General features: G+C 45.5%; 1 protein-coding gene across 1 annotated transcript in view; it reads left to right on the forward strand.

Annotated features, from left to right (window-relative positions):
• The first annotated feature begins 11661 nt into the window (after positions 1–11661).
• Positions 11662–23975, forward strand: part of INO80D (INO80 complex subunit D) — a 51728-nt gene continuing 39414 nt past the window's right edge. The window contains exons 1-3 of the mRNA XM_049773178.1: positions 11662–11753; positions 12263–12509; positions 19084–19808. Coding sequence (XP_049629135.1) covers positions 12292–12509; positions 19084–19808 — 943 coding nt within the window. The 5' untranslated portion in view covers positions 11662–11753; positions 12263–12291. The remainder of the gene's footprint in view (positions 11754–12262; positions 12510–19083; positions 19809–23975) is intronic.

Below are 23975 nucleotides of genomic sequence, written 5' to 3' on the forward strand. Positions count from 1 at the left end.
TATACTTGGGGATAATAGATCATTTTCATCACTGAACTTTTCTTCAAATCCCGTGAACTGTAAAGTATTGTTTGTTTTTTGGTTTTTGGTGGGTTTTTTTTGTTGGTTTTTGTTTTGTTTTGTTTTTTTTTGTTTTGTTTTTTGGGTCACACTTGGCAGCTCTCAGGGGTTACTCAGATATGGGATGCTGGGAATCAATCAAACCTGTGTTTTCCTGGGTCAGCCGCATGCAAGGCAAACATCCTACTACTGTGCTACCACTCTGGCCCTAATTTTTTTTTTTTTTTAATTTTGATTTGGGGGCTATACCTGGCAGCTACACCTCAGCTCAATGCTGAGAGATCACTCCTGGTAGTGTTCAAGGGACCCCATGTGGTGCTGGAAATAGAACCCAGGACAGCTACATGCATGGTGTCTGCTGTTTTGTCCCTCTGACCCTAAGTTTTATTTTAATTGACTGACTCATTTTTATACTTTGTTTCATTTTTGTGCTTAATGAAGCTGTATTAAAACTTATTTAGGGGGCCGGAGAGATAGCACAGTGGTAAGGTATTCTTGCATACAGAAGAATGGTGGCTCGAATCCCAGCTTCCCATTTGGTCCCCCGAGCCTGCCAGGAGCAATTTCTGAGCATAGAGCCAGGAGTAGCCCCTGAGCGCAGCCAGGTGTGACCCAAAAACAAAAACAAACAAACAAACAAAAAAAACTTATTTAGGGGCCGGAGTGATAGTACAGCAGTAGAGTAGAGTATTTGCCTTGCAGGTGGCTGACCTGGGACGGACCTGGGTTTGATCTCCAGTATCCCTGAGCTTGCTAGAAGTGATTTCTGAGAGCAGAGCCAGGACTAAGTAAGCCCTGAGCACCACTGGGTGTGGCCCCCCCAAAACAAAAAATAACAACCAGAAAAACTTATTTCGTGGCTGGAGTGCTAGCACAGAGGGGAGGGCATTTACCTTGCACATGGCTAACCTGGGTTTTATCCCTGGCATCCCATTGGTCCCCAAGCACTACCAGGTGTAGCCCCTGAACACCTCCAGGTGTGGTCTAAAACCAAACACCCACTTTTTTTTTAGGGGCAGGTTTGCATGCCTGAAACCCAGGTTCAATCTCTGGCATTATGTGGTCCTCAGAGCTCAGAGAGTGACCCAAGCAATATGCTGGGGGTCCCTGAGCATTGCCTAATGTGACCCCAAATGCACTTATTTCCAAAACCAACAAGAAAAAAATAAAACAAAAAAAAAGGTGTAATGGAAGAGAAAACCTCCTTTTTTTGTTTTTGTTTTGTTTTTGGTTTTTGGGTCACACCCAGCAGTACTCAGGGGTTACTCCTGGCTGTCTGCTCAGAAATAGCTCCTGGCAGGCACGGGGGACCATATGGGACACCGGGATTCGAACCAACCACCTTTGGTCCTGGATTGGTTGCTTGCAAGGCAAACTCCGCTGTGCTATCTCTCCGGGCCCAAAACCTCCTTTTTTTTTTTCCATTTTTTTTCTCTGCTTTTGGTGGTATCAGATATCACACCCAGGTCTCTAGGCATATACTTTGCCACTAAGCTACTTTTTTTTAGGTAAATAATGATTCTTTATTTTATTTGTAGCTAAGCCACTTTTTGGCCCCAAGGGAAAACCCTTTATTTTAAGACTTTAATTTAAAGTGTGATGCTTTGGGAGAAGTTAGCATCCTCTTTAATCCTCTTTAAACCAGTGGAGGTTGGTGCTGGCTGAGAAAGAAAAGATCGTAGTTCTAGGCGCTGGAGAAGGGGCAGAATTAACGTTACAGGTGGGAATTGGGGAAACTGTGGCAGTGAAGTGAGCAAACCCTGAAACACGAGAACCAAGAGAACAGTCACTCGAAGTGCAGGTCCCAGAGAGGATGTTGCTCAGGCTCCTGCCAGAGAAGGGGCTTTTGGGATTGTTTGCTTTTGTGAAAAATCTGTCCCAACTTTTCTTCATTAGCATTTTTTCCTCTATATTGGGGGAAAAAAAAGAAAACTATGGTGATAAATTGTTTTATTTCTATTGCAAATCAGTATATGGTATTAAGGAGGATTGAAAACAAAATTTTTTTTAACCAATTAAGCATATTTCCTACTCTTGAATTCCAGGAGACTGTTATATTTTATTTGTTTGTTTGTTTGTTTGTTTTAGGACCACACCCGGAGGTACTCAGAGGTTACTTTTGGCTCTATGCTCAGAAATCACTGCTGGCAGACTCAGGATCATAGGGGATGCCAGGGTGTTTTTTTTTGTTTTGTTTTTGTTTTTGGTTTTGGTTTTTGGGCCACACCCAGCGGTACTCAGGGGTTACTCCTGGCTATCTGCTCAGAAATAGCTCCTGGCAGCACGGGGACGATATGGGATGCCGGGGTTTGAACCAACCACCTTAGGTTCTGGGTCAGCTGCTTGCAAGGCAAACACAGCTGTGCTATCTCTCCGGCCCCATGCCAGGGGTTTAATCTGGATCTGTCCCCAGGTCAACCACATGCAAGGCAAATGCCCTACCACTGTGCTACCATGCCAGCCCCTGTGGAAATATTCTCTCTTTTCCTTTTTTATGGGTGGTTCACACCAGGGTACTCGGGGGTTATACTTCTGGTTCTGCGCTCAGAAATCACTCCTGGCAAGCTTGGGGGACCATATGAGATGCTGGGGATCAAACCCAGGTTGATCAAACCTGGGTTGATCATGTGCAAGCAAAACCCCTACCCACTGTGCTACTACACACACACTACCCCCCTACCTGCATTGGCTCCCAGAGATATTCTTTCTATGACATTCTCAGCAATTGTTTATTTTGCCTTTTTTGAGGGAGGGGAGGAGTCATGAGTATAGATTCTGTGGTTGCTCTCAAGTGCTGAATTACGATGGAGCATAGATCTGGAGGAGTTATTCCACAGTTAAAGGAGTTTGGGCTGGCTTAGGCTTTGTCTTGGTGAGGATTTAAGGTCACATACAGCACTGTGCTCAGGGAATCCTGGCTCTGTGCTCAGGAGAGACCCCTGGCAGTGCTCAGTACATGGTTCTGTTGATTTGAATGTGGTCGGCTGCATGTAGAGGAAGACACTTACCTCCTGGATTTTCTGGTCTAGATTGAAAAAAAAAAGTCCTTGTGTTGAACGGCACAGTTTAGGTATTGCCTTTCTTAATGAAATAGAATATGAGGGTAATGAAATATTCGTGTCTATAAATTGTGTAGATTTGCTTATTTATATATCTCCTTTCTAGCTTACTGTCACCTAAAAGTAAAGGTGTGTAAACTTCATCATAGCTGAAGTACAGTGTAAAGAATTTGGCAAGTGGGAATTTGCTATAAAGGGTAAAAAAAAAAAAAAAAAAGTGGGGCTGGAGAGTTAACACAGCAGTAGGGCATTTGCTTTGCATTCGATCAACCCCGGATTAAACTGTGGCATCCCATTTGGTCCCAAGTGCATAGCCAGAAGTGACCCCTGAGTACGGCTAAGTATGGTCCTCCTAAAATAAAACAAAACAAATAAAAAGTAGGGTCCGGAGAGATAGCATGGAGGTAAGACGTTTGCCTTTCATGCAGAAGGACGGTGGGTTGAATCTTGGCATCCCATATGGTCCCCTTTGTCTGCCAGGGGCAATTTCTGAGCATAGAGCCAAGAGTAACCTCTGAGCACTGCCGGGTGTGAGCCAAAAACTAACCAAACAAACAAACAAACAAAAAAAGGAAACAAATGTAGGGATTCCCCTCTGATACCTGACACATGATCTCTTTAGGTATGTGAGAGATGGAACTTGAGTTGGCCAAGTGGGAGGCAGACACCGTCCCTGCTGTATCTCTTCTGTCACCTCAATTGAGTTTTGAAAAAGGGATTGGAGGGGCTGGAGAGATAGTAGAATGGGTAAAGGGCTTGCCTGGCACACAACTGACTAGGGTTCAATCCTTGGCAGCCCTGTCTCACCAAGAGTGATCCCTGAGTGCAGACCCAGGATATGGCCCCAAAAGACAAAAAAGGTGGGGGATTGAAAATGAAGAGCAGTTGGAAGTTGGCAAGTCTGCAGAAAATTCAGGTTGAACTGGAGTGGTAACACAGGAGTAGGGTGTTTGCCTTGCATGCTGCCAACCTGGGACAGACCCAGGTTCGATCCTCGACATCCCATATGATCCCCCGAGCCTGCCAGGAGCAATTTCTAAGTGCAGAGCCAAGAGTAAGTAACCCCCGAGGGCCGTTGGGTGTGACCCAAAAACAAAAAACAAAAAACAAAAAAAAGAAAAGAAAAGAAAATTCAGGTTGAAGGGAAGCTGGTTATAAGGTGTTGAACCAAAACAACTTTTTGTAATGATGTGGAAGTATGGACACCTCATGGCTAAGTCCTAGAGGCTATTGGGTGGACTCAGAATTCCAGAGGTTTTGAAAGAAGGAAGAAGTCAAGAGTCAGATTTAATCTGTTTTCTCTCTCTGACCCTCTTTTCTGATACCTTTTTCCTCTCTTTTTGAGTGACTAGGGATTGAACTTTAAGTCTGATGCCTACGAAGCTTGGATTTTCACTTGCCTCTGGCCCTACCTAGTAGTTGAGTTCTAAAAGTCATATGAAAGAGAAGGATATTGGGTGACAGATTAGGTGGCATCTCTTTGGCAAATCAGTTAAGATTGTTTCTTCCTTCCTTAATCCTTCCTCCTTCCTTAATCCTTCCTTCTTTCCTTAATCCTTCTTTCCTTCCTTCTTCCTTTCAAATCCTTTCTTTCCTCCTTCTTTTCTCCTTCCTTCCTTTCTCCCTTCCTTCCTCCCTCCCTCCCTCCCTCCCTTCCTCCCTTCCTCCCTTCCTCCCTTCTTCCTTCCTTCCTTCCTTCCTTCCTTCCTTCCTTCCTTCCTTCCTTCCTTCCTTCCTTCCTTCCTTCCTTTTTTTCTTTCTTCCTTCCTCCCTCCCTCCTTCCCTCCCTCCCTCCGTCTCTTCCACCTTCCCTCATTCCCTCCCTCCATATTCAGTAGTTCTCAGAATTCCTCCTGACTCTTTGGGCAGAGATCACTCATATGGGACACTGAAGATTGAACCCATGTTGGCCATCCGGGTTAACCTTATTCAAGGCGACCTCCCTTCCTGCTGTGCCCTGAGGTTATTTCTTGAGATTCTGGAATATTAAAATAAAATGTTACAACTCTGGGCCAGCCTGGGATGGGGCTCGGTGCAGCAGATGTGAATTCCTGTGTTTGATCCTTGTCCTGGTTTACACCAAGAAAAAAGAAAGAGGAGGGGGAAGAGGGAGCAGGACTTTTTCTGTAAGCACACCCAGCAGTTCTTTGGGGTTACACCTGCCTCTGCCTTCAGAAATCATTCTTGGCAGGCTCAGGGGACCTGATGGAATTCCGGGGATCAGGGATCAAACCCTCCATGCTATGCTATCATTCTGGCCCCAAGAGGGCCTTAAATCCCCTTCCAGCTTTTTCTTGTTAAAGCTGCTCATTGAACCTCTTTTTTTGGTCTTCCATCCCAGCTCTTACAGTGCTCACTGTAGATGCCAGAGAGAGCTTTTGGGGCTGAGCGTGTACTTTTGCACGCAGGTTTGGCTTTGACCTCTTGCATCACAAGGTCCCCTGAGCAGGAGAGTGGAAGTAGTACCTGAGCTCAGCTGGTACTTGCCCCCCTCTTCACCAAGTGGAGTATCCAGACTATCTGGAGTAAGAAAACAAGTTACCAATATGAACTGACCTTGGGTGAAGGAAGTAGATAGACAAGCCTGGGAATTAAGAGTCATTGATACAGAAACTAATGAAGCGGTTAGTTTGTTGAACATTTTTAAATTTCTGAGCTCTGTGTTAGGTCTTTTTTGGGGGGTGGGGAGGACTTGTTTAGGTTATATTTGGCAGTGCTCCTGGCTCTGTACTCTGGAATCATTCCTGGCGGTGCTGGGGTGGGGGAACCAGTATAGAATGCTAAGGATCAAATCTGGGTCAAACAAGTGCAAGGCAAATCCCCTCCCCACTGTGCTGTTCCTCTAGCCTTTTTTTTTTTTTTTAATAAAAAATGGGGGGCTTTCAGGAGTGATAACTCAGCAGTAAGGCATTTGCCTTGCAAGCAACCTACCCTGGATGGACTCTGGTTTGATTCCCTGCATCCCACATGGGCCCCTAGCCTGCCAGGAGTGATTTCTGAGCTCAGAGCCAGGAGTAAGTCCCAAGTGGCCCCTGCTGTGCCCCACCAAAGAACTCCAAACAAAAAAGGGGGAATGCTGGGTAGACAGCAGGTCACAGTTTTACTGTCGGTCATAGCTGGCCGACCCAGTTCTAAAACAGCGCCTTCACACAAAGCTTGAGAGTAAAACAAGTATAGACAGTCTGGTTTTGGATTTGATTTTGGGGTTTTTGTTTTTGTTTTTGTTTTTGTTTTTTTTTTTTTTGGACCATACCCGACCATGCTCAGTAGTTGCCCCTGGCTTGGAGTTCTGGCAGGTTCAGTGGAATATATGGGATATTAGGGTAGGCACAGTGCCCTACCCACTGCACTATTGTTCCAGCCCTCGATTTTATTTTTAGGCTACTCCAGAAGGCATAGGTAAGATTACTCCTGACTCTGCCCTCAAGGCTCTTTTCTTGTGGAACTGGGGATCAAACCTGGGTCTCCTCGAACAAGACAAGTACGCTCCCTGCTGTACTCTCCCTCCAGCCACAACATAGGCAATCATGACTCGCAAATTCAAATCCAATATATGTATCTGACAAGATTGACTATAAGACAGGAAAACATAAAAATTCTAAAGTTAAGCAGTAGGGGTTTAACTTAGTGCTTTGTGTGGGTGACCCTTGGATTTGGTCCCCTTGATTGGTCTCCTATCCTAAGACGTCAAATCAGTTGAATCTGAATTTGTGATAATAAGAACTTTGTCTAAGGGCTTGGGGTTTGATCCCTGACAACAACAAGAAAGAAAGAAAGAAAGAAAGAAAGAAAGAAAGAAAGAAAGAAAGAAAGAAAGAAAGAAAGAAAGAAAGAAAGAAAGAAAGAAAGAAAGAAAGAAAGAAAGAAAAAAGAAAGAAAGAAAGAGAAAGAAAGAAAGAAAGAAGAAAAAAAAGAAGAAAGAAAGAAAGAAAAAGAAAGAAGAAGGAAGAGGAAGGAAAGGAAGGAAGGAAGGAAGGAAGGAAGGAAGGAAGGAAGGAAGGAAGGAAGGAAGGAAGGAAGGAAGGAAGGAAAAACAGGTCTAGTGTCTGTAAATTTCAGGTAGGTCGTGTGGTTTTAACTTTTATATGAAACAGCGACCCAAGAGTTAGTACATTTGATCCTGACTGGACACTATCTGGTCCTCCAACCATTGTTGGGTGCATTCCCAGAGGACCCAAGTTGTGCAGGGCCTTCATCCCCAGGCCCTCTGGCTTCACCTGATGGAGAATTGCCAGGAAGGGCCCCCAAATCTGTGCGCTGTGTGAGGGACCCCTCCAGACCTTTCTGAGCACTGTATTGAGAGGCCCCCACTCAAAATACAATTGTGTAAAAATTAGAAAGACAAACTAAAAATTTGACCAATTATAGCATTATCTTTACTGTGTCCAAGTGAGAGTGAGCTTGAGGGCCCAGGATTCATTCAGAGCATCCACCTTGCCTTTGGGCTCCACCAGCCAGGCCTCACAGAGAAAAAGAAAAGGGACTGGTTGGGCCTTCTTGGATGCCTGCACCCTCCTGTATGGCTCCCTGAGCACTGTTGGGACTGAGTTTTGAGGGCAGAGCCAGGAGTATCCCCTGAGTACTGCCAGGTGTGGCCCAACCCCTCCCTCCACCTCCTACCTACCCTTTCTCAAAACCTAAGAATGAAAAGGATTTTTACTCTTTGTCCTTCCATGTGTACCTCTATATTTCCGTGACTGTCTCATATAGATAGAATAGTGTATTCTTTTTCTTTTACTTTAATTTTAGTGAAACCACTGTGATTTACAAAGTCTTTCATAGTTGGGTTTCAGACATACAATAAATCAGGGGGAACAGTACATTCTTGAAGACAGTGAAACCAGTTCTCTCTTCCTTTGTGTTTGTTTTTGTTCTTTCCCCCACTTAGGTTCAATGCTTTTTGGGTTGTTGTTGTTGTTGGTTTTATTTTTTTTTTGAAGGTTATAGATTTTCTTTAGCTAATTTATGAAAGATGGATGTTTGCTGGGTGGTTGCATAGGCCCAAGAGAGTGAAATCTCATAGGTTGTCTTTGAAACATCTCCTTACTGGTCACGGAGTCTGCCAGTGTGACTCAATGAAAGACTATTTAATGGAACTTTTCTCCCTTGAGTTCTCAGGCACTGAAAAAAAATGAGTGCTTTTATTTTTGTTTCACGTTTTTCTGCAACTAGAATTACTTAGCAATGAATATGATTTTTAGCGACCGTGAAATATTGCAGGTTTTTTTTTTTTTAATTTTCCTACTGGAGTAGTGAAATGATTCTCAGAAGCAAGATCATTGAAGTGGGGGCCAGAGTGATAGAACAGTGGGGTGGGTGTTCACCTTGCACGAAGCTAACCTGGCTGACCTGGGTTGGCTCCCTGGCATCCCATATGCCCCCTGAGCCTGCCAGGAGTGATTCCTGAGCAGAGCCTGAGTAACCCCAGAGCACTGCTGTATGCCCAAAACAAAAAAAAAAAAAAAAAAAGAGGATTCTACTCAGAGGAGTAGGAATTAGTGATTGTGAATAATAACTTCCTTTCATTCCCCTGCTTAATAGGTCAATTCAGTCTTAGGTGTTTCATGAATCTTACTTTTGGCCCTTTTTTTCTATTTGTCTGTTTTGGGGCCACACCCTGCTGTCCTCAGGGTTTACTCCTGTGTCTGCTCAGAGGTCACTCCCAGTGGTGATCAGGGCCTAGATATGGTTACAGGGGGTCAAACCTGGTTGGCCACATGCAAGGCAAGTTTCCAGCTCACACTGTGCTATATCTCTGGCTGTGGAGCTGAAGGGCAGTTTAATGTCAACGAAGCTGCTATCCTTGTTGTTGCATTGATTACTATTATTTCTGGTTTGGGAAGTCCCACCTGGCAAGATTCAGGGCCTAGAACTGACTCTCCACTGATGCTGGCTCTGTGCTCAGGGGTGCTCCCAGTAGTACTCATTCTGGAATCTTTTTTTTCTCTCTGGCCCTCTCTCTCAGCTCTGCTTTCCAGGCAAGAAGCTGGAGAGTGCTGTGAGTGGCTGGTTTTCTCACACGTTCACAGTTGTGTCATTGAGGGGAAGGAATCTTGCTCGTTCTTGCTTTGGAAAGGACAACTTTTTTGATGTTTTTGTTGTTTTCTGTGGCTGATATCTAAACTGTTCCATCAACACTCAGGATTCTTTTTTTTGGGGGGGGTTGAGTTTTTGGGTCACACCTGCTGGCACTCAGAGGTTACTTCTGACTCTGCACTCAGAAATCGCTCCTGGCAGGCCCGGGGATTATAGGAGATGCCAGGGATCAAACCAGGTCTGTCAGGTGTTGGCCACATGCAAGGAAAACACTCTACTGCTGTGCTATTGCTCTGGTGACATTCAGGATTCTTTGTGAAATCTGGAGAAAGATAGTAGCAATGAACTCGCCACAATCCTGATTTTACAGTGACATCTTTTTGTCTCGGTGGGTGATGTTATGTGTGTATATAGGACACTGAATTTTTTGTGTAGAATGTTGAGATGGAGCAGAGTATGTGGTTTCCCCCTTACCTCCCACTTTCTTTTTGAACCACCAAAGGCTCATGAACCATGGTCCCTGCCCTGTTTTGTATGGGAATACCTGTGATCCTAAATCAGGGACAAGAGACTTCATCTGGCACAGGGGCCACCTTCCTGCACATGGGCAGCTTAAACCTGCTCAAACTTAGGCCACACAGGACCACTTGATATATGCCATCTGAGCTGCATCCTTGGTCAGGAAAGGTCTTTTTTTGTTTCCTTGTCAGTTGAGGATGGGTTGGGGTGGGGTAGGTAGGCTTGTGGGGAACACACCTGGCCATGCTCAGGGCCGATTCCTTGGTGCTTGAGAAACAGTATATGGTGCTCTGGTTTTGAACCTTGCTCAAGTACTTTGCTCCCCTCCCCCATGTCTCCTTTCTGTCTCTTGTCTCTCTCTGTGTCTCTCTCACCACTTACTTGCTCAGGACTTAAAACTTCTGACTCTGCACTCTGAAATCACTCCTGGTGGGTTTAGGGGGCCATCCCGGATACTGATGATTGAACTAGGGTCAAATACATGCAAAGCAAGTGCCTGATCCACCAGCCCTGTGGCCTAAAAGTGACATTTTTTGTTTTGTTTTGTTTTGTTTTTGAGCCATACTTGGCAGTGCTCAATGACTCTGAACTCAGGAATTGCTCCTGGCATTGCTCAAGATAGAACGTGGGTCAGCTAGCTGTGTGCAAGGTAAATGCTCTACTATCTCTGTGACCCTCCCCCCCCAATTGCCTTTTATTAAATAAGAATTTTTTTTTTTTTTTGGTTTTTGGGTCACACCCTGCAGCACTCAGGGGTTACTCCTGGCTCTATGCTCAGAAATTGCCCCTGGCAGGCACAGGGGACCATATGGGATGCCGGGATTTGAACCATCGTCCTTCTGCATGAAAGGCAGATGCCTTACCTCCATGCTATCTCTCCGGCCCCTATTAAATAAGAATTTGTTCCTTGAGTCTGTTTTCTTTCTTACATTTTCTAGAAACATTGTGGCAACCTTTTCAAATATCTTGCTACCATTTAAAAGTCTAGAATTTGGGGGCTGAAGAGACATTTCTGTGGGTAGGAGGACTCTTGCCTTGAACAGAACTAACCTAGGTCTGATTTACCAGAACAATAGAAGATCCCTTGAATACTGCCAGGAGTAAGCCCTGAATATGGCTGGATGTGTCCTCCTCTAAAAAATCAAATTTAAATCCCAAAGAAATGCAGAAGTAGAGCACTTGTATTGCCTGTGTGAGACCTTGGTTGGAGACCCACATTTGACTCCCAGCATCACACATACAAAAATACATAGTGAGGCCCGGAGTGATAGCACACAGCTTTAGGGCATTTGCCTTGCATGTGACCGTCCTGGGTTCTATCCCCAGCATCCCATATGGTCCCTGAGCCTGCCAGGAATGGTTCCCGAGTGCAGAACCAGGAATAACCCCTGAGTGTTGTTGAGTGTAGCACCCCCCCCCCCCCAAAGAACCAAAACAAAGAAGACTTAAGGAAATCCTAGGGCTGCAGTTCTTTCATTTGCCACCTGAAGGGAAGTTGGGTTCTGAGAACACATACATGCTTTTCTTTTGGTGACGAAATGCAGACATGTACCAGCTTATGCTGTCTGTTCAGTGGAAGAAGCCTGCTGTTCAAGTTTGTCATCTCATTTAACTAGCATCCCAGTGACTTCCAGGGGGCCGGAGAGAGAGTACAGTGACTAATGCTTTCAGCCTTGTGTTCGCCTGAGCAAGGTTTGCTGCCTAGTTCCAATGTGGTTCTCCAGGCGCTGCCAGTAGAAACCCAGAGCACTGCTGGGCGAAGTCCTTGGTTCTCCAAAAATCCACTTCTAACCTGAGAACTCTTATTTTATTACAATAATGCCACTTATTTTCTTCCTTAGCCTGGTACTGGGGTGTTGCCTGGCAGTGAATGCACAATCCCCTTTGGGAAGGAGCACCGGGGTATCATCCTGGTGTTCGCCTGCTTGGGCAAGCCTACACCTACGGCACTTGCCTCTGTGCTAACTCGGCCTTGTGGTATTTCTGTAGACAATCTGCCTCATCCTGATTCTTCAGCATCCCAGCCGGTGTTCTTGGGCTTCTCTCAACATTGTTATGGTGCAGAAGATTTAACATCAGGTATGGTTGTGGGGCCTCTGTAAAAATTCTCAGCTCAAGGGCCCGGAGCGAGAGCATAGTGGGAAGGGCAATTGCCTTGCACATGGCCAACCCAGGTTTGATCTCCGGCCTCCCATAGAATCCCCCAAGTCTGCCAGGAGTGATTCCTGAGTGCAGAGCCAGGAAGTAATCTCTGAGCATCACTAGGGATGGTCCCAGACACCTTAAAAATAAAAACCAGGGGCCAGAGAGATAGCACAGTGGTAGACCTTTTGCCTTGCACGCAGTTGATAGAGGACGAATGGTGGTTCGAATCCCAGCACCCCATATGGTTTCCTGTACCTGCCAGGAATGATGTCTGAGTGCAGAACCAGGAATAACGCCTGAGCACCAACGGGTGTGGCCCCCCCCCCCAAAAAAAAAAAAAAAACCCAACTCACAACTGAAATCTGCCTTCAATTTGCTGATGTTTCATTTCAGTTTCTTTCTCTTCTTTTCTCCCTTTCTTTTTTTGTGGTGATCGTTCATAGCTGATGTTCCCACGGAATAGAGTCACGTGATGTATGAGGGGAAACACATACACTTCTCCGAGGTTGACAATAAGCCTTTGTGCTCATATAGCCCCAAACTGTGCAAGCAGCGGCGTCTCAACGGCTACGCCTTCTGCATCCGACACGTGCTGGAGGACAAGTCCGCCCCCTTCAAGCAATGCGAGTATGTGGCCAAATATAACAGCCAGCGCTGCACCAACCCCATCCCCAAGTCCGAGGAGCGCAGGTGAGACTCATGGGGGGCTTCAAGACTCTGCTCCACTTCCCTGGGGAAGCTGGAGCTGGATTAGGGGGCACTAAGTCGAGGGGAGGAAAAACGAAGTCCTGATGTCATCGGGGACCTGGGTGGATCTGGAGAGGATGATGACTGGTGACATGAGGCAGAGGAAGAGGGAAGGATGGAGAGTGTGTGCACTCATTAGTGGGGCATAAGAAAAGTAAAAGATAGATAGGATGATAAAGTATGCAGATATATGAAAGAGGAGATCCCAGGAGACCCAGGCCAAGGTAGGAAGCTTGCCATGAAGAGTGGGAAGTACAGTGAGGGCAAAGAAAAGAGCACTGTAAGAATGCTCGCTCTCTCCCATTCTCTCGCTCACTCTCTCATTCGCTCTTGTTTGCTCTCATTTGTTTTCGCTCTTGCTTGCTCTCTCTCTCAATGCACTGTGGCATTGAGAATTGGGAATGGTCACTCTGGACAAGAACTAGGTGCTGGAAGGGGATAAAGTGATAGAGGGGCTGGAGAGATAGCACAGCGATAGAGCATTTGCCTTGCAAGAGGGACCCGGGACCCAGGACTGATATTGGTTCTAATACCAACATCTCATATGGTCCCTATAGCCTGCCAGGATCGATTTCTGAGCACAGAGCCAGGAGTAATCCCTGAGCACGCCGGGTGTGGCCGCAAACCAAAAATAAAAAAGTGATAGATAGGATTCTTCTGGGGGGGATGAGAGAGAGGAGAGCGAATGAGAGAGAGAACAAGAGAGCTCTCTCTGGCTCTCTTACCCACTTTCTCTCTCGCTTGCTCACTCCCTCTCTAGCTCTTTTTCTGGCTCTCTCGCTCGCTTTCTCTCTCGCTCACTTTCTCTCATGCCTACTCGCTCTCTCACTTGCTCTCTTGCTCTCTCTTGCTCTCTCGTCTCTCATTCTCTCTCACTCATCTCTCATTCTCTCTCACTCATCTCTCATTCTCTCCCTTGCTCTCTCTCGTTCTCTTTGGCTCTCGCTCTCACTCGTCTCATTCTCTCTCTTGCTTGCTCTCTCTCGCATTTTTCTCTCGCTCGCTCTCTCGCTTGCTTTCTTGCTCACTTTCTCTCGCTCTCTCACTCTTGTTTTCTCTTTTTTTATTGTAACTCTTATTTACTTTTTTATATATTTTATTTAAACACCTTGATTACATACATGATTGTGTTTGGGTTTCAGTCATGTAAAGAACACCACCCATCACCAGTGCAACATTCCCATCACCAATGTCCCAAACCTCCCTCCTCCCCACCCAACCTCCACCTGTACTCTAGACAGGCTTTCCATTTCCCTCATACATTCTCATTATTAGGACAGTTCAAAATGTAGTTATTTCTCTAACTAAACTCATCACTCTTTGTAGTGAGCTTCATGTGTGAGCTGTAACTTCCAGCTCTTTTCTCTTTTGTGTCTGAAAATTATTATTGCAAGAATGTCTGTCATTTTTCTAAAACCCATAGATGAGTTAGACAATTCTGCATTTTTCTCTCTCTCTGACTTATTTCACTCAGCATAATAGATTCCATGTACATCCAAGTATAGGAAAATTTCATGACTTCATCTCTTTTGACAGCTGCATAATATTTCATTGTGTATATGTACCACAGTTTCTTTAGCCATTCGTCTGTTGAAGGGCATCTTGGTTGTTTCCAGAGTCTTGCTATGGTAAATAGTGCTGCAATGAATATAGGTGTAAGGAAGGAATTTTTGTATTGTATTTTTGTGTTTCTAGGGTATATTCTTAGGAGTGGTATAGCTAGATTGTATAGGAGCTCGATTTCCAGTTTTTGGAGGAATCTCCATATCGCTTTCCATAAAGGTTGAACTAGATGGCATACCCACCAGCAGTGAATTAAGAGTTCCTTTCTCTCTACATCCCCGCCAACACTGCTTGCTCTCATTCTTTGTGATGTGTGCCAATCTCTGTGGTGTGAGGTGGTACCTCATAGTTGTTTTGATTTGCATCTCGCTGATGATTAGTGATGTGGAGCATTTTTTCATGTGTCTTTTGGCCATTTGTATTTCTTCTTTGTCTAAGTGTCTGTCCATTTCTTCTCCCCATTTTTTGATGGGATTAGATTTTTTTTCTCGTAAAGTTCTATCAGTGCCTTGTAAGTTTTGGAGATTAGCCCCTTATCTGATAGGTATTGGGTGAATAGTTTCTCCCACTCAGTGGGTGGCTTTTGTATCCTGGGCACTATTTCCTTTGAGGTGCAGAAGCTTCTCAGCTTAATATATTCCCATCTGTTAATCTCTGCTTTCACTTGCTTGGAGATTGCAGTTTCCTCCTTGAATATGCCTCAATGTTCTCAATAGTCTCAATACCTGGAGTGTTTTGCCTACGTGTTGTTCTATATATCTTATGGCTTCGGGTCTGATATTGAGGTCTTTAATCCATTTGGATTTTACCTTTGTACATGATGTTAAATGGGGGTCTAAGTTCAATTTTTTGCAAGTGGCTAGCCAGTTGTGCCAACACCACTTGTTGAAGAGGCTTTCTTTGCTCCATTTAGGATTTCCTGCTCCTTTATCAAAAATTAGGTGATTCTATGTCTGGGGAACATTTTCTGAGTATTCAAGCCTATTCCACTGATCTGAGGGCCTGTCCTTATTCCAGTACTTTCTACAGTTATTACAAACAAATTATTTCTTCAAATGTTGCTGTCAGTCTTTTGGTTGTTGTTGTTGTTGCTCTCAGTCTTAATTGAAATGTTAAGTTTTCCACTTTCTTTACATTAGTTTATAATTTGTCTCCATGTGACAAATTGTAGGAACTAGTTAGATATCATTAAAATGATGGTTTTGGAATATTAGAAATACTTTTGAGTCTAACAAAGAATTTGTGCTCACTGAAAGATAATAATTTAAAAGGCCACTTACTTGACTCATTCAGAAGTCTTCTAAGCAGTGTTTGGCTTCGTTTTATAATCTTGATTCTTTTGTTTATAAACAATTCCATAGAAAGCCTGTTTACTATAATTTAGAAACTTTCACACTAAGATTAGGCTTGATCAAGGAATTGTGAATTCATGGCTTGTTGAATTAAAAAGCAGAATAATGGGGGCTGGAGTGATATCACATGCTAGGGCTTTTGCCTTTCATGTGGCCAACCCAGAACGGACCCAGGTTTGATCCCAGACATCCCATATGGTCCCCCCAGCCTGCTAGGAGTGATTTCTAAGCACAGAGCCAGGAGTAACGCCTGAGTGCTGCCTGATGAGGCCCAAAAACATAAGGAAAAAAAAAGGGCAGAAGAATCTTACTCTTTTTGTTTTGGGGCCACACCTGGCAGTGCTCAAGGTTTACTTTTGGCTCTGCACTCTGGGATCATGGGATAACTTTCGGAGAGCTCAGAGGACCAGGTTGGGTGCTGTGGGTTGAACTGTGTCATTGATATGCAAGACAAATGCCTTACTCATATTTCTTTGACCCCAAATGGAGGTATTTATTTGTTTTTTGTTTGTTAGTTTTTGTTTGAGGGCCAACCCCCAGCAGCACTCAGGGGTTGCTCCTGGTTCTCTGCTCAGAAATTGCTCCTGGTAGGCTCAGGGGACCATATGTGATGCCAGGGATTGAGCCCAAGGCAAATGCCCTGCTGCTGTGCTATGGCTCCGGCCCTCCAAGTGTAGGTATTTTAAATGAAGGAATCTTAGGGTAATTACTTGTCTTTTATTGGGGGGAATTTTTTTTAACTGTATTTCCATTTAAATCTCCTTTTAATATTCTTTTTCATTTCTCTAGAAATCATGTAGATTATTGTAGACTATTTCAAAAAATGCACACATCTTCCCCAAAGGTTTTGTTTTTGTTTTGTTTTTTTTTGTTTTTTGACTTACACCCAGCTGCGCTTCAGGGTTACTCCCAGCTCTGCGCTCAAAAATCATTCCTGGCAGGCTCGGGGGATCATATGAGATTTCGGGCTTCGAACTACCATCGGTCCTGGATTGGCTGCGTTCAAGGAAAACACCCTACCGATGTGCTATCTCTTCAGCCCCTTCCCCAAAGTTTTAAAAACTTTTTTCATTTTAGGAAAATTTTCATTTTTACTTCTGTCTTTAAATACATATAAACGGGGCCGGAGAGATAGCATAGAGGTAAGGCATTTGCTTTGCATGTAGAAGAACAGTGGTTCAAATCCCAGTATATCCATATGGTCCCCCGAGCCTGTCAGGGGCAATTTCTGAGTATAGAGCCAGGAGTAGCCCCTGAGTTGCTGCTGGGTGTGACCCTAAACCCCCCCAAAAACACATACAAACAATTTATACATACACTGATGTTACTTACACAAATGGGTCAAAAGGAACGGTGCGTTTTATGTGTCATGTTGAGTGATTTTGACACTTTCAGAGTGAAATAATTTATGCTGATCTAATTTATGAGTTTTTACCAAAATAAGTATTGTATTGTGAAATCTGGGAATCCTCACTTCGAATTTCCAATGAGTATTTATGGCCTCAGATGACAGTACCTGAAAGTTAGAAACAGCTGCTCAGTGAGGCAGGAAATAAAATTTTAATCTCAGATAAAAAAGAGACCAGTGTATTGGGCTAAATCTGTTTGGTTAGTGTGAGCAGACTGGAAATGGTAATTTCTTGCCTTTCTTTTTCCTTTTTTTATTAATATCTTTTAATTATTGGTTTGTAAGTTGGGGGGTTACTCCTGGTTCTGCACTTAGAAATCACTCCTGGTAGGCTCAGGGACTCTCTGGGATGATCGAACCCAGGTCAGTCCTGGGTCAGCCACGTGTAAGGCAAGTGCCCTACTGCTATCACTTTGGCTCCTATTAATATCTTTATTTAAGTACCATGATTATGAACATGTTTGTAGTTGGGGTGTTTTCCTTTTTTTTTTTTTTAATTTTAAACCTGGGTAGACTTGCTTTTGAAAAAAATTTTTTTTTTGTTTTTTTGGGTCACACCTGGCATCACTCAGAGGTTATTCCTGCTCTACACTCAGAAATTGCTCCTGGCAGGCTTGGGGGACCATATGGGATACCAGGATTCGAACCACTGTCCTTCTGCATGCTATCTCTCCAGCCCCTGAAAATTTTTTTTAAACTTTATTTATTTATTTATTTATTCATTGATTGATTGCTGGGCCACACCTAGCAGTGATCAAGGGTTACTCCTGGCTCTGCACTCAGAAATCGCTCCTGGCAGGTTGGAGGACCATATGGGATGCCTGGAATCAAACTGGGTCACTCCCGGGTCAGCTGCATGTAAGGCAAATGCCCTACCACTGTGCTATCTCTGGTCTTGTTTTTGAAATTTTTCAATTTTAAGTCCCATTATAAACACATCTTTGTCATTTATTTTATTTTGTTTGGTTTGATTTTGGTCCACACCCGGTATTATGGTTACTCTAGGCTCTTTCCTCAGAAATGACTCCTGGCAGGCTCAGAAGTCCCTATGACAATGTCACAAACTCGGGGCCCCGCAGGCTGTTTGCGATCTTCCATACAACATTTTTAAAAGTTACTCATTAATTTGTCCTTTGGGCCTCGCCTGGCAGTGATCAGGGGTTACTCCTGCCTCCGCACTCAAACAAAAGTTCTGGTGGGCTCAGGAGACCATGTAGGATGCTGTGGATTGAACCTGGGTCGACCAGGTGCAAGGCAAATGCTGTCCCCACTCCTTGTTTTTTTTTTTTTTGTTTGCTTGTTTGTTTTTGGGTCACACCCGGCAGTGTTCAGGGATTACTCCTGACTCTATACTCAAAAATCGCTCCTGGCAGGCTCAGGGGACTATATGGGATGCTGGGATTTGAACCACCGTCCTTCTGCATCCTTCATTGGGGTTTCTTAGAGTAACTACAAATCATGCTACTGTTAGCTCCTACTTTCTTGTTACATAATTGGAATTTATCCATTTTGGGGGAGGGGACATCACTCCTTGCAGTGCTCAGGGGACCTTGTGTTGGTGGAGTCCAACTGGAGGCTCCTTCATGCACAGCTTGTACTTTGAGCATCTCCCTGATCCCCCGAGTATTTCAAAAATAGCCTCTGTATTACGGAACAAACTGGCTCATTTTTGATGGCTAATGAGCAGTGGTTTCTCCTCCCTCTCTCCCTCCCTTCCTTTCTTCCTTCCTTCCTTCTTCCCAGTCTCTCACCTTAAAAACACAACATTATTAGGTGTTAGATCTTTCTCAGTTGCCAAATGCTCAGGGACAATGAAATAAAAAATCTCCCCCACCCCCCCACCCTAAGAATTGCCTTCAGACTAGTGCTGAATGACTTTACAGCTCTACACATAGAAGAAAGGTCTATACATAGAGGTGCGTTAGCTGGACTGTGATGGGGCCCTCAGAAGGCTGGATGGCTCGCTTCTGCCCGGCAGCCCCTGTGCACAGAAAATGATCCCAGATGCATTAGTAAAACTGCGCAGACTTGGCACAGACTGATCCATGGGTAGCAGAAGGAAAGCAAATCCTTTGGGCCACTCTTTGCCTCTTGGCATTCCTACCAGGAGAGAGTGGGTTGGTTTGAGTGCTGCCGGCCCTAACCCATGCCCATTTCTCTGTGTGTCCGTGCGTCCATGTGTCTGTCCTCAAAGGTACTGCAGTAGCCACCTGCAGGTCCTCGGCTTCATCCCGAAGAAAGAGAGGAAGAAAAAGAACGAGCCACTAGAGGAGGTGAAGGCCCGGCACCCGGTGGACACCATGGCCTTCAGCCTGGCGGTGCCCACGTTGTCCCTGAAGATGCCCAACGGGCTGGACGGCCTGTCCCTCTCGCCGCCGGGCGCCAGGGTCCCACTGCACTACCTGGACACGGAGCTGGACGACCCGTTCGCCTTCCCTGAGGAAGAAGAGGACCTGAAGAAAGGGGCTACAGTGCGGAGGAAGCTGCAGAATAAGCTGGCCCAGAACCGGCAGCGCCAGCGCGACGCCGACACCCTCAAGGTCCGCCAAGAGCACTTTAGCCCCCCTCCCGTACCCCCCTCGCACCTGTCCCCGCTGCCCGCCTCTCTCCAGCCACCGGCCCCGCCACAGGGCTCCGTGTGCCAGTCCCCGCCACCCCCGCCCACCACCAGCCCCCCGCGGCAGGCCGGGGGTCCCGACACGCACCCCCCAGCACAGGCCAGGCCGGGCCCTCCCAAGAGGCCGGCGCCCCTCCTGCCGTCCAGCCGGCCGCCTTCGGGGGAGCCTCCGCGGACTGACCGGGTGCTGATGAGAGCCGCCACCTTGGCCCCCCGCTTCTCCTGCATCAGCCAGCTGCAAAGGCTGGTGAAACTCTGCACCCAGAAACACCAGCTGGACACCGACCTGTTCCCCCACTTGGGTGAGTTGCTTCTCTGGTCCCGTCCAACTCTGTGCACTTAGAGCCGAGCACGATTTTTGCAAGAGGCTTTATTCTTTGTTTTTTTTTGGGGGGTGGGGATCACACCCGATGTTGCTCAGGGGTTACCCCTGGCTATGCACTCAGAAATCTCTCCTGATAGTGCTCAGGAGACCCTATGAGTTGCAGGGGGTCAAACTCGGGTTGGCCAATTCAAGGCAAACACCCTTCTGCTGTGCTATAGCGCTCAGGCCCCTGGACCTTATTCTTCTCACTGCTCTAGGCAGGCTAAAGAGCGAAGAGTCCAGAAGGATCCGTTCTGAGGTGAACCCCTTAAAGGAGAAGAGCTGATCAGAATGCACTAATATGGAGTGGGAAATTAGAATTCCTGTTAGAGTGCCTTTGAGTAGTAATAGCAGTATTGGGGGATGGGGTGAGAGGGTGTATATATTCCACCCCTGGCACTTGGCAGACCTTCATCCTAGCTTTGTGCTTAGACTCACTTTCTTTTTTGTATTTTTGCCACACCCAGTGGCGCCCAAGATTTTCTCCTGGCTCTGGGCTCAGGAATCACTTCTGGCATGCTCTGGGTGGGTCCATATAGGATGCTGGGGATCGAACCCAGGTTGGCTGCATGCAAGGCAAATGTCCTCCCTGCTGTGCTATTGCTCCAGCCCAAGGATCACTTCTGACAGTGCTCAGGAAATTGGGCCTTAGGTAATTCTGAAGGTTCCTATGGGGGTGACTTGCCAGCAAGGCAAGGAAATGCCTATACCCCTGGTCTGTCTCTCTGGCCCCTTCAGCAACGTTTTCTATACATTTTAGTTTTGCAATAGTGACATATTGTTACATATCAGTTCTTTGTTGTTGTTTTAAAGACTTACTGTCTTTTCTCTAAATTCCTGAATGATATAATACCCATTGTGAAAAGATAGTCATGGCTTTTAGTGCAGTGGATGAGGCGCTTGCCTTGCATACAGCCAACCCAAGTTTGAACCCCCCACCACTGTACCCTACACAGGGTTCCTTGAGCCCTGTCAGGAAGACCCTGAGCACAGAGCCACGAATAAGCCTTGAGCATCACTGGGTGTAGCCCAGAAGTAAAATGTGGGAAAATGAAGTGAAAAACATGAGTGTAATCCTGTGTCTGCCTTTTCTTTCTACTCAAGAAATATCTCCCTGATGCTTGGTTCACACAAATACTCTATCATTTCCATTAATAGCTTGATACATTAAAAACTAAGTTGTGGGGGCCGGCAAGGTGGCGCTAGAGGTAAGGTGTCTGCTTTGCAAGTGCTAGCCAAGGAAGATAGTTCAATCCCCCGGTGTTCCATATGGTCCCCCCAAGCCAAGGGCAATTTCTGAGTGCTTAGCCAGGAGTAACCCCTGAGCATCAAACGGGTGTGGCCTGAAAAAAAAAAAAAAAACAACTAAGTTGTGGGGCATTGTGATAACAGAGCGTTTGCCTTGCACATGGCCAACCCTGGACAATCTCTGTTTCGATTCACAACATCCCATATGGTCCACTGAGCTGCCAGGAATGATTTCCAAGCATAGAGGCAGGAGTAACTCCTAATCGCTGCCGGTGTGACCCAAAAACAAACAAAAAAATTAAGTTGTCTTGTTTATTTGTTTTTTTTGTTTGTTTTTGTTTTGGGGCCACACCCGTTTGATGCTCAGGGGTTACTCCTGGCTATGTGCTCAGAAATCGCCCCTGGCTTGGGGGGCCATATGGGACGCTGGGGGATCGAACCGCTGTCCGTCCTACGCTAACGCTTGCAAGGTAGACACCTTACCTCTAGTGCCACCTTCCCGGCCCCCTTTTTTTTTTTTTTTTTTTTTTTTGGTTTTTGGTTTTTGGTTTTTGGGCCACACCCGGCAGTGCTCAGGGGTTACTCCTGGCTGTCTGCTCAGAAATAGCTCCTGGCAGGCACGGGGGACCATATGGGACACCAGGATTCAAACCAACCACCTTTGGTCCTGGATCGGCTGCTTGCAAGGCAAACATCGCTGTGCTATCTCTCCGGGCCCGTTTATTTGGTTTTTGAGTTATACTGTTGGTGCTTAGTTTTTAGTACTAAGTGCTCTGCACTTAGGGATTGCTCCTGGCACTTTGGTGTGTCAGTGATTGAACATCATTTGGTCATGTACAAGGCAAGTAAGTATCTTACCCTGTATACTATCATTTTTGGGGGACTTGGCAATACTCAGGGTTACTCCTGGCTCTGTATTCCAGAATCAATCTTGGCGGTGTTCCAGGGACCATATGGGATGCTGGGGATCGAGCCCAGGTTGGCTCCATGCAAAGCAAGAGCCCTCCCTGCTGTGCTATCGCTCTAACCCCTCTACACTACCTCCTTTCAGTTGATTTTTTTTTTTTAAAGAAATGGCTTATTTAACTCATTGGGTTCTAGCACTTCTTGGTCATCTGAGCATCACAAGGAACCATCCCTGAGCACTGAGCTGTAAGTCACCCCTGAGCACTGTGGGGTATGGCTTCAAAATAAAAATAATTATTTAAAAAATTTCCCTCTTGGGCCCGGAGAGATAGCACAGCGGCGTTTGCCTTGCAAGCAACAGATCCAGGACCAAAGGTGGTTGGTTCGAACCCCAGTGTCCCATATGGCCCCCTGTGCCTGCCAGGGGCTATTTCTGAGCAGACAGCCAGGAGTCACCCCTGAGCACTGCCAGGTGTGACCCAAAAACCAAAAAAAAAAAAACAAAAGATTTCCCTCTTCCCTTTGTCGCTTCTACGTCAAGGGGTCACATGCTTGTATTTGGGATGCAGAAGGATTCAACGCCCCAAGACTCTGGGGATTCACACAATGTGACCGCCATACTGGGTTCCAGCCTTCAGCCTCACATCTGCTAGACAGCTGTGTCCCTTGCCCCTGAACTGATTTTTTTGTTTGTTTTTGTTTGTTATTGTTTTTTGGGTCACACCTGGCAGCATTCGGGGGTTACTCCTGGCTCTATGCTCAGAAATCACCCCTGACAGGCATGGGGGACCATATGGGATGCTGGGATTTGAACCACCATCCTTCTGCATGCAAGTAAAATGCCCTACCTCAATGCTATCTCTCCGGCCCCTGGACTGATTTAAAAGTAAAATTTTTATTTAAATTTTAACTAAATTGCAAAACAAAAATCTTAATTTTTTTACCTTTTTGTTTTGGTTTTTGGCCACATCCACTGACACTCAGGGGTTACTCCTGGCTATGCGCTCAGAAATCGCTCCTGGCTTATGGGGGATTGAACTTCGGTCCGTACTAGGCTAGCGCGGGCAAGGCAGGTGCAAGTACCAGAATTTACAAAGTTCTTCATAGCTGGATTTTAGACATACAATGTATGTCATCATCAGTGTTGACCTCCCTCCACTGGGGTCCCTTGTTCCCCACATCCTCCTGACTTGGTTGGTGCTCAGGGATCACTTCTTGTGGGACTCTGGCGGCCATATGGGGTTGACAGTGATTGAACCCAGGTCAGGTGTGCTATGACCTACCCTGTAATCTATTCTATCATTTGGTATGGACTGTAATTACCATTTTAGGCAAAATTATTTGTATGATCTAGAACTATAAACATGGGCAAAGGTTATGAAGAGAAGAGATATAAATGCTCAGTTAATGGAAATATTCCACAGCAGCTGGGGAAACATGAATGATAATAACTGAATCACCATCCAATTGCAAAAGTTGTATAGAATTTGATGAGGTTCTTATATGTTGTTCTGAATATTGTGACAATATTAATTAATTTAAAATATTTTTTAAATACTTTAATTTAAATGGGCCAGAGTGATAGCACAGCAGGTAGGGTGTTTGCCTTGCATGCTGACCAAAGACGGACCCAGATTCGATCCCTGGCATTCCTTATGGCCCAAAAACCAAAAAAAAAAAGAAAAAAAAAGAAAACGGGGCCAGAGAGATAGCATGAAGGTAGGTCGTTTACCTTCCATGTAGAAGAAAAGTGGTTCAAACCCCAGCATCCCATATGGTCCCTCAAGCTGCTAACCCGCCAGGCCTGCCAGGAATTATTTCTGAGCCTGGAGTAACCACTGAGAGCTGCCAGGTATATCCCCCAAAACCAAAATAATAATAACAATAATAATAATAATAATAGCAATAAGGTATATTTTCTTTGGGTTCAGTAGCACAGTGGATAGAGTAG

The sequence above is a fragment of the Suncus etruscus genome, chromosome 5 (assembly GCF_024139225.1).
Source record: "Suncus etruscus isolate mSunEtr1 chromosome 5, mSunEtr1.pri.cur, whole genome shotgun sequence".
In the NCBI taxonomy this organism is placed as follows: Eukaryota; Metazoa; Chordata; class Mammalia; order Eulipotyphla; family Soricidae; genus Suncus; species Suncus etruscus.